Source organism: Platalea leucorodia (assembly GCF_965183815.1).
Source record: "Platalea leucorodia genome assembly, chromosome: 15".
Classification (NCBI taxonomy): Eukaryota; Metazoa; Chordata; class Aves; order Pelecaniformes; family Threskiornithidae; genus Platalea; species Platalea leucorodia.
The window spans coordinates 6,077,267-6,086,403 of record NC_138837.1 but is presented as its reverse complement, the minus strand read 5'-3'; the positions used below and the strand labels follow the sequence as shown (position 1 = coordinate 6,086,403).

The window sequence follows — 9,137 nt, the reverse complement described above, 5'->3', positions numbered from 1 at the left end:
CAGCGTGGCTGGGGCAAGGAAAGACGGGCTTTGGGCCACAGAAGCCCTTTTCAGGTCTGGAGGAGAAGGGGTGAGCGCTGGCAAACCAGGGAGCGGGCGGTGTTACCTGGCCTGGTACCCCCCTGCCTCCCCGCCTGCGGCTGAAGGAAGAGCTCTGGCTGTCCTTTGGTACCTTCCATGGATTAAGGGTCCCCTTGCAGCTGTGAGGGGCTACAGGTGCCAGTCTTACTTGAAAGAACAACGTTTGATTTTGGTCCTGAGGAAGCAAAGCGTTTGCCGAAGGTCGTCGCTGGCTTCTTTCTCCTCGGTATTTTCTCAGCGGCTCTGAAAGTCCAACTGGTGTTGGAATTAAATGAGTAAAACTTCCACACAAGGGTATTATTTACCATCGGAACAGCTTTGCCAAGGGAAGGGGTAAATTCCTCGGCGATGTTGAAGCCAAGCCTAAGCGCCGTCCTGGTGTAACAGCGAGGGGAACAGCTCATGTGCGCGCACGGGCACCCCCAGAAAACGGAGGCGCTGCTTCCCTGCGGGGCAAACGCCCCCGCCGCGCGCAGTGCGGCCCCCCGGAGCGGGGGGCGGGGGGCGCAGGGAGAGGCCGCCTTCCCCCCGCGGCCCGCCCCGGCCGGGCGGCGGCGCCTTGCCCGCACTAAACATGGCCGCCCTCTCCCTTCGGATCCCAACGCAGTGAAGCCCACGATTGCCTTTCCCGCCAGGAACCAAAATGGCCGCCCAGCAGCCTCACCTCTTTCCCACCGCCGCTGCCCTCACTCAAGATGGCGGCGGCGGCGGCGCTTCAGGCGCGCTCTCGCCAGCAGCCAACATGGCGGGCGGAAGGCGAGTGCGGACGGGGTCGGCGGCGCCGCGCCGCCCGCACTGAAGATGGCGGCCATCACCATGCGGCTGCCGGTGGCTCGCAGGGCGGTGGGGCCGAGCGCGCCCCGGGGCGGCGAGAAGCACCTGGTGGCGCCGGGGGACACGATCACCACGGACACGGGCTACATGAGGTGGGGGCAGCGGCGGGGCGGGGGGACGCGGGCCGGCCGGCCTCGGGCTCTGCTCAGGCGGCCGCTCTCTCCGCAGGGGCCACGGCACCTACGTGGAGGAGGAGAAGCTCATCGCCTCGGTGGCCGGCGCCGTGGAGAGGGTGAACAAGCTGGTGTGCGTCAAAGCGCTGAAGACCAGGTGAACGTGGCCGCCTCGCCCGCGCGGGGAGCGGGAAGCCCGCCATCTGCGCTGCGCGAGGGCTGGGCCCGTCTCTGGGGAGGACGAGGCGTTTGACGGGCTGCGCTCTCTCTGTCCCGCTCCCAGGTACAACGGCGAAGTTGGCGATATCGTGGTCGGGAGGATCACGGAGGTAAAGCTGGGGTTTGCTGACCTGCGGTGGAGGAGGAGGGTGGCCCGCTGGCCGGCTGCCAGGCTGGCGTGTCCCGGCCCGATCCGGAGCGCTTCTGACGTTCCTAAATCACATTCGTGTCCCTGCGCCCTGCGAGCGCCTGGGTTTTAAACAAGATGAGGTGGAAGCAGTCGGCAGAGCTGTCTGCTCCCGCAGGCTCGGCTGGCTGCAGGACCTCCCGCTCTGCTGAAGAGCTTCTGTTCAATTTTTGAGTGTATATCAACAAATTATTTTTCTTCTCCAGGTTCAGCAGAAGCGATGGAAAGTGGAAACGAATTCCAGGCTCGATTCAGTCCTGTTGCTGTCGTCTATGAATTTACCTGGTGGGGAGCTGGTGAGTGTAGCTCACGCAGAGCGGTGCCGCAGCCCTGTCGTCTTCCGCTGCCATGGCAGAAGCTGGGGCACTGGGAAGCTGGAAAGCCCCGGAGCCCTTCCCACAGTCAGCACAAGGGTAGCGCTGGGTTTTGTGGGTGGGTCTGTAGTGCTGCGATATCTTTAACTCTTAGTGTTATTTAACATAAACACATCAGGGATCTAAAGATGTGCTAGTCTGCCTGATTTTCCTTTGGTGACCAGGTTGTGTTTTGCATGGCATCCTAAGGTCCCCCCGCAATGTGGTATTAACTGATGTTTTCTCATCCTGAGCTACGCGTAACTTTTTTTGTGCATTTCAGAGAAGGAGATCAGCAGAAGATGAGCTTGCCATGAGGGACTATCTGCAGGAAGGGGACCTCATCAGCGTATCCTTCTGCTGCTTGCACTCAGACAGAAGAGTCAAGGGCGTGGGGAGAACAGCCGGACCTCAGCTAGTCTGGCTTGTCGTGAGAGCTCTCCGCCGGGGGCAGCCGGTGGCTGTTGGCACTGGGCAGCATTAGGGACCTTGTTTCCTTAAGTAGCACTGACAGGCGGAGGTCCAGTCTGTATTTTCTGATGGGGCTGTATCACTGCACACCCGGAGTCTGAAATATGGGAAGGTAAGTTCAAAAGCACTCAGTCTTGGCCTAATTCTGCTCCAGTTCACTTGTATAAGGCCTTTTGGAGGGATTTTTAAGAAAAAAGCTCTGGAGTAGAGCAGGATGTCATTGTAACCCATTCCTGCAGGTTAGCTCCTACATGGGGGCACCAAGCAGAGTTTCCCCAAAGCAGAGGGAGTGCCCTTGAGTTGCCCTTTGAGCTGCTGCTCTCCCTGTCCACAATTACAGCCTGCGAGTCCTGTTTCCCCCACTAGCTGCTTGGGAATTAAGCCCTGGGGAGAAAAATCTTCTGCCTCACACTTCATCACTACTCTTCTGCAGGCCATTGCCCCTGTGACTTGTGTCTCTCTCCAGGGCTCTATTTTAGGCTTTATGCAGTTGGCATTTATCTCTGGTTTTGTGCACTGAAATAAGCCAAGGGGCCATTGGAGCGTACGCTGCAGTTTGGGATTACCAGACCAAGGGTATTAGCACTTAAAAGATGAAAGCAAAGTGTGCTTATTGCACAAAGGGTGAAGGACAGCGACAGGATTAAGAGGGAGAGTGTTCTGCTAAATTGGGCCTCTCACTTCTCATTTTTCTGCAGGGATGGTTGATGTGTAGTTACAATCAAGATATTATTAACATTTGCGCTAAGCACTTAGAGTATTCTTCATCTTCAAAGGACTGCACAGGCACTAGTTAATCCTCCCAGGACTCCCAGAGGCAGACAGGTCTTATATTCACTGTTTCACAGGAAAAGGTGCTAAAATTGACTGGTTCCTAGACCAGGAGCGGAGTGCATGTCGGTGATTTGATGTTATCTACGGTGGCTCATGTCTCTCATGCTGAGTCTCGTGGTCTCCTCTTCAGCTTGGCCAGGGTGTGCTCGTTCAGGTCTCGCCCTCCCTTGTGAAACGCCAGAAGACTCACTTCCACGACTTGCCCTGCGGTGCATCTGTGATCCTCGGCAACAACGGTTTCATCTGGATCTACCCAACTCCAGAGCAGAAAGATGAAGAGGCAGGAGGCTTCACCACCAACTTGGAGGTGAGGGTTCAGGGAAGATGAACCTTCTCCTGCCAACGATGTTTTGTTAGAGGCACGTGGATAACCTGAGACTTTCAAGATTCGGTATTAGGTTCATGGCAAAGCTTTTTTACAGTAAGCTTGCATTATTTCCCTGTGTATTCATCTCTTTTTTCCTCTGTCCTTCCTCAGCCGGTTCCCTTGTCTGACCGGGAGGTGATCTCACGGCTCCGAAACTGCATTGTGGCTCTGGTCACTCAGAAGTTGATGCTCTTTGACACCAGCATCCTGTATTGCTATGAAGCATCCCTTCCTCATCAGGTACAGAAACCCGTGTTATTTACTTTATTCCACACCGTGGGGAGGGGGTGGAAAGGCGACATCAGTTGCTGCTGAAGTCAGTAAGTTAGGTGGTCGGGCTTCCTTTTGGCTTCCCAAAGGATCCTGTAGTAAGTGACAATATGAACCTCCCCCCTTCTGCATAACATAAATTGCCTTGCACGTTTTCAGGGATAGTTCGAAGGTTTCTGCCTCTGGCAAAGCCCAACTAGTCCTGTAGAGAAGTAGTTCATTTTTTTGGATATGTATCCCTTGCTGGGATTATGGACCCTCCGTGATTCCTGTGAAAATAATGTTAAATTTGGGATTGTGTAAGGTGCACTTTCAGAACAAACAAAAAAGCAAGTGTCATGTCTTGTACAGAGACCGGTCTTCTGTTTTTATCCACATCTTGCACTGCTGGAAGGCTCTCTCAATTTGACCTCTTGCTGTACAGCTTTTCTCTGTGATTTCTGCCAGCACAATCACTGGCAATTCTCTTCTCATAAATGGCTAAGATCTGAATTATCTTCTGCCTTCATTCGCAGTGGCAGCCTATTCAGCTAGGTGGGATGTTCTTTTGAACTATACTTCTGTTTAAGTCGTCTCTTCTCTTCCCAAATACTCACGTGTGACCTTCAGGAAAGATTAGGAGTTGTCAGTAGCATCTCCTTTGGTTTCTTATGGTCTCTGTACGAATTGCTAACTCTGGCAAAATTGACTTTGCCTTGGACACTCTGCCACGATAGTCTCATTTGACCGCAACCCTCTAAACTCGCTTGCTGCTCATTGCTGTGTGCCAGGGACCCTTGTCCCCACAGAGTGTGCGATAGTAGTAGTTGCTTTTTGGTGCCAGTGTTACTCTTCTTTCCACTCCAGATCAAGGACATTCTCAAACCAGAGGTGATGGAGGAGATCGTTCTGGAAACCCGACAGAGGCTGCTGGATCTGGAGGGATAGGGCACGCGGCCAGAAGCAGTCATTTGAAGTCCCAGCATGGCAGCTTTTGATTCTCAGTATTTCCTCCCCCCCCCCCAGTGTTCTGGTCCCCAACATGCATTCCATGCTTCAGAAACCACCAAAATTCCTCATTTTCACTCCTGGGATACCTCCTGAGCCCTTTTAAGTACAATAGTACTAAATAGTACTTAAGTACAATAGCCTTCTAGTGCAGCAGCCTGAAAAATTGATATCTGACCTTTATGAAGATGCAGGTGCAGCTGGGACATACCTCATAGCACTTGTTGCTGTGTCTGGTGCCCCTGAACTTTGTGCAGAATGATAAAGAGGAAGGGATGTGTTTTGTGATGTTTCTCTCTCCCCAAAGGCTTTCTAAATGGTTTTCGGTTTTGTTTACTGTGATACAGACCTGCCAGTCTGTCCTCTGACTCAGAGCTCTTGTTTTTCTCTTTAAGACTGCAGATCACAGGTACAGGTCTTTAGAGGCCAGGAGTATCCACACCCTTGCTAACCACATTTTGGGTCTGGCTGCTCGTGGCTTCTATGTTTCAAGGGTATGAGACTGGATGTGGCATGATGTGAGTGTCCACATGAGCCAGGAGCCATGGGCAAGCAGTGTCTTCTCGGTCTGTGTGCATCCTGCTGTTCCCTTTTTTATGCCTGATGTCGTGAGCTCCTCCTCTGAGGAGGCTCTGGTATTATTTTCTATTAAATATTTTACATTTCAATAAATGTTTTGAGACAGATCAGTCATTCAGGAGTGTGTGCATTGGCTTGTCTTTCTCCAGAACGAATTGGGTCTAGCTTGAGAGCTGTGGTTGGCTCAAGTTGCCTTGTGCCAGGACACTCAGAATGGTTGCAATGTCCTGGTATCTCCTCTTCAGCTGTTGCTCCTCATCCCATTAAAGCAGGACTTGACCTTCCTCTTCAGCGTATCTTCTGTGCAGAGTTCCTCTGTGAGCAGATTGCCTGGCATTGCTCACGGTGGCTCGCTCAACATTGCTTCCCTGCAGGATCCCATGGAGAGGCGAGTCATGCAGCAGCTGTGTCTGGGGGATGACAGCGAGCCCAGTATGACACTGGTGAAGATCCTCAGGCCAGTGGTTAGAGGCGGGCATGCTGAGCCAGATGCTGGCAATCAGTCACTTGCCTTCTCTGTACAGAATGGGTGCGATGCTTTCCTTGGGACATCCTCTCAGATCTCTGGTGCTATATTAGAGCCGTTTGTATTATATATGTATTCTGTGTATATATTGTATTTGTATTGTATTAGAGCTGCTTGCACCACAGTGCTGTAATTCTTAAAAAGGATGAAAAAGCAAAATGTCTGCCCTAATTGTCCCAGAATCTAATTCTAACGTTGCAAATTCTCATGCTTGCCCCAGGCAAAAGGAAAAATTATTTGCTCAATCTTTTCCTGGGAACTAGAAATACCCTTCGTTGCAGACTGCTCTGCCTGCGGTCTAGAGTAAGCACTAGGTGGCAGCTTCGGATCGTGTTTGTAGTATTTCTCTTCCCCGGCAGCTCTGCCTCTTTGCCCTGCCAAATAGCAAAGGCTGGATGTCTGCTACCTAAATACTAGAGTATTATGGAGCTCAGTGGCTAAGGACAAGCAAGGACATGGTTAATCCATTCTGCTGCTGCACAACTCAAACTTCTGCCTGTGCCGCCTCTCTAAAATAATACCTAACTTCTTGGGGATATCGGTGGGATGCTCCACACAAGACCTGGGAATTCTTATTTTTGAGTTTTATGAGGATTCCCTAATAAGCATTGCAACACTCACATCCTTAAGATGACTTGGGAAATTTGAAAACTAACGCTTGACAGTGACACTTCCAGGTCTGTGCACGAGGCTGGTAGCAGCATTATCCACATCTCTGTGGACAGGAACAGTGCAAAAAGGCTAAAAGCTTTAGCAGCCTCTACATCTTTCAATTAGAAAAGTACCTCTTTTTTCCCTACCCAATTGCTGTAGTTTAGCAGCTGCTTATCGTATTACCATATGGGGAGATTTGGGGATTTCTGCTATGAGGCTTCTAAGTATAAGCAGATTGGGGATATACAAGCAATGAGATAAAGTATCTTATGTTCCCTTTTTTTAAAGCATTTTTGAAGGCTGATGGAGAGGTCTTTATTTAATCCAGCAGATCTCTTTGCATCTCTGCCACTTAAATTTAAACAACTTTATGTCAGTTAAAGGGCAAAGGGGTGAAGAGACTGTACCTCACTGCCACCCAGAGAGAGCTGATAGCTGGAAATGGTTCTGCTGAACGGGTACATGAATGCAGAATGCTTCTCTGTCCTCAAGCAACCTCTCTGCAGGCATCTAACAGGTCAGAAAGGGGTTGGGGGGCTTATGAGGCTCTTGAAAGTGCTGTCGGTAACGTGGTGGAAACGTGCTGAGGAAGTGTGCTCTGGAGGTGGTTAATTCAGAGCTGGATCATGCTCCTGGGTACCAAGCATAAGCTGTCAGACCTGCAAGGTGAGACGGTGCCAGGTTCTCATAACACAGATCTTAGGGAAAGGGTGCTGATGTCTCTACAGCAGGCTGCGTGGGCTGCACAGCTGAGTTGTTATAGATATATATTTTTTTCTCTCTCTTTTTTTCTCCTTTTTTTTTTTTTCCCCCTCTACATAGCAGTCTTTAAAACTGTGGTCTATTTCCAGGCTTCTTATGCCAGCCCTCTCTCCCCATTGTGAACCTTTTTTGGCCATTTGTGCTCAATAAATGAGTGTACAACCTGGAAAACAATGAGCTCAAGATCTGGACTGCTTCAGCTCTGAGCTTTCTGATTCCTCCTGTTTGCTACAGCATTCCTGGTATTTTGGCCTTGGGGATGTATTAAATGGGAGAGAGTATGTGACTCATCCAGTTCCCGTGCTCCGGAATACCTGGCACTTTTGTTTTTAAGCCTGGGAACAAGAGCACCAGCTGGTAAGGTTTGGTTATGGACTCTTCTGATGGGTGGGGGCAACTGAAGGTCCCGGTATTTTCCTCCCTGGCCACGAGGGGTCATTACCGTTCTTTGCAAATTTAGGCAGTGCCTTGCCAAGCCCAGACCTAAATTCTGTAACAAGGCTTCAGCGAGGGCATTGCTGGCAGTTCTGCAGTCCCGTTAAGCAGCGCTTTGCAAGCCAGCAGGTGACAAGAGATGAGAGTGACAGACTTGTGTGAGGAGGGACAAACTTCCCGAGCAGTTTCAAAGGTGTCTAAGAAAGGTACCAGGCCAGCTGCCAGTTACTGGTGATTTGGCTGAATCCCTGTGACTTAGAATTGTAGAATCGTTAAGGTTGGAAAAGACCCTTAAGATCATCAAGTCCAACCATTAACCCAGCACTGCCAAGGCCACCACTAAACCATCTCCCCAAGCACCACATCTGCTCTTCTTTTAAATGCCTCCAGGGATGGGGACTCAGACACTTCCCTGGGCAGCCTGTGCCAGTGCCTGACAGCCCTTTCGGTGAAGAAGTTTTTCCTAATACCCAACCTAAACCTCCCCTGGTGCAGCTTGCGGCCGTTTCCTCTTGTCCTATCGCTGGGGAGAAGAGACCGACCCCCACCTCGCTACAGCCTCCTTTCAGGCAGTTGTAGAGAGCGATAAGGTCTCCCCTCAGCCTCCTCTTCTCCAGACTAAACACCCCCAGCTCCCTCAGCCGCTCCTTGTAAGACTTGTTCTCTAGACCCTAGACTTCTTGCTCTCTTGATGAATGCCGAGGGCCACCAGTGCTCATCCACCTCAAAAGCAATCGGGTGTGCTGCTGGGGCTCACGGTTCCCACATGGAGAGGCTTCGAGTATCGCTGTTTGGTCATGACCCACAATATGGCAAATGAGTTTTCCCCAGAGATGAGCGAGGAGTCAGACGGGGTCTGGGAGAGGCTCTGGCATCTCGGGTAGGTGGGGGAGCTGGGGCCCCTTTTTCCGTAGGTGGGTCTGCACGGGAGTATGGGCGGGCTATATAAAAAATGCCTTCGAAATGGGAAGTGCTCGAGATGTAAAGGAGGACTCCAGCAAAAGCAGTGTCCTCTTGAATTCTTGAAATAGTCTGTGGGATTTTGCTCTCTTGAAATAGTCTGTGGGATTTTGCTAGGCAACTTTAAGCAGGAAGGGTGAAAAGGAAGAAACTATGGCTTCTCTGGTTTAAGAAAAAAACCATAGTCGAAAGTGGGGTGGGAAAAACCTAATAAGTGTTCATTTTTATATGGGGAACTAAAACGCCCATGCAGGCATTAAAACAGCTTAATTCAATTTGATTTCTTTGGTCACCAGTGCCTGACGGCGTGGAGTCTGTTTGTAAACCAGCCGTAGCACCTGCCTGTGCTGCTTACGCCTGGGTTAATAGATGGCACAGACGTGCTTGAAAGTGGAGCTAGTAAATGGTTCCCTTGCTGGTGAGCGCTGCCTGCAGAAACGAGAACACAAAATCACTCGTCTGCAGAAGTAATTTTCCTGTTTCTTGGTGGCCGTGTTTGATTCGT

The 9,137-nt window shown here is 51.0% G+C and overlaps 1 protein-coding gene across 1 annotated transcript; it reads left to right on the top strand.

Annotated features, from left to right (window-relative positions):
- Positions 1-806: 806 nt before the first annotated feature.
- On the top strand, positions 807-5,402 carry EXOSC2 (exosome component 2). Its single transcript, XM_082327345.1, has 9 exons — positions 807-1,007; positions 1,084-1,185; positions 1,312-1,357; positions 1,641-1,730; positions 2,071-2,136; positions 2,302-2,370; positions 3,223-3,399; positions 3,571-3,699; positions 4,576-5,402. The coding sequence occupies exons 1-9, from the start codon at positions 883-885 to the stop codon at positions 4,654-4,656; spliced, it is 885 nt and encodes a 294-aa protein (XP_082183471.1). The 5' UTR covers positions 807-882; the 3' UTR covers positions 4,657-5,402.
- The last annotated feature ends 3,735 nt before the right edge of the window (positions 5,403-9,137 follow it).

Bases quoted from the DNA above. Each gene is read 5' to 3' on its own strand.
- EXOSC2 (XM_082327345.1), top strand. From the start codon at position 883: ATGGCGGCCATCACCATGCGGCTGCCGGTGGCTCGCAGGGCGGTGGGG. The intron at 2,371-3,222 runs GTAAGTTCAAAA...TCTCCTCTTCAG, and splicing joins GGAGTCTGAAATATGGGAAG to CTTGGCCAGGGTGTGCTCGT. The intron at 3,400-3,570 runs GTGAGGGTTCAG...GTCCTTCCTCAG, and splicing joins GCTTCACCACCAACTTGGAG to CCGGTTCCCTTGTCTGACCG.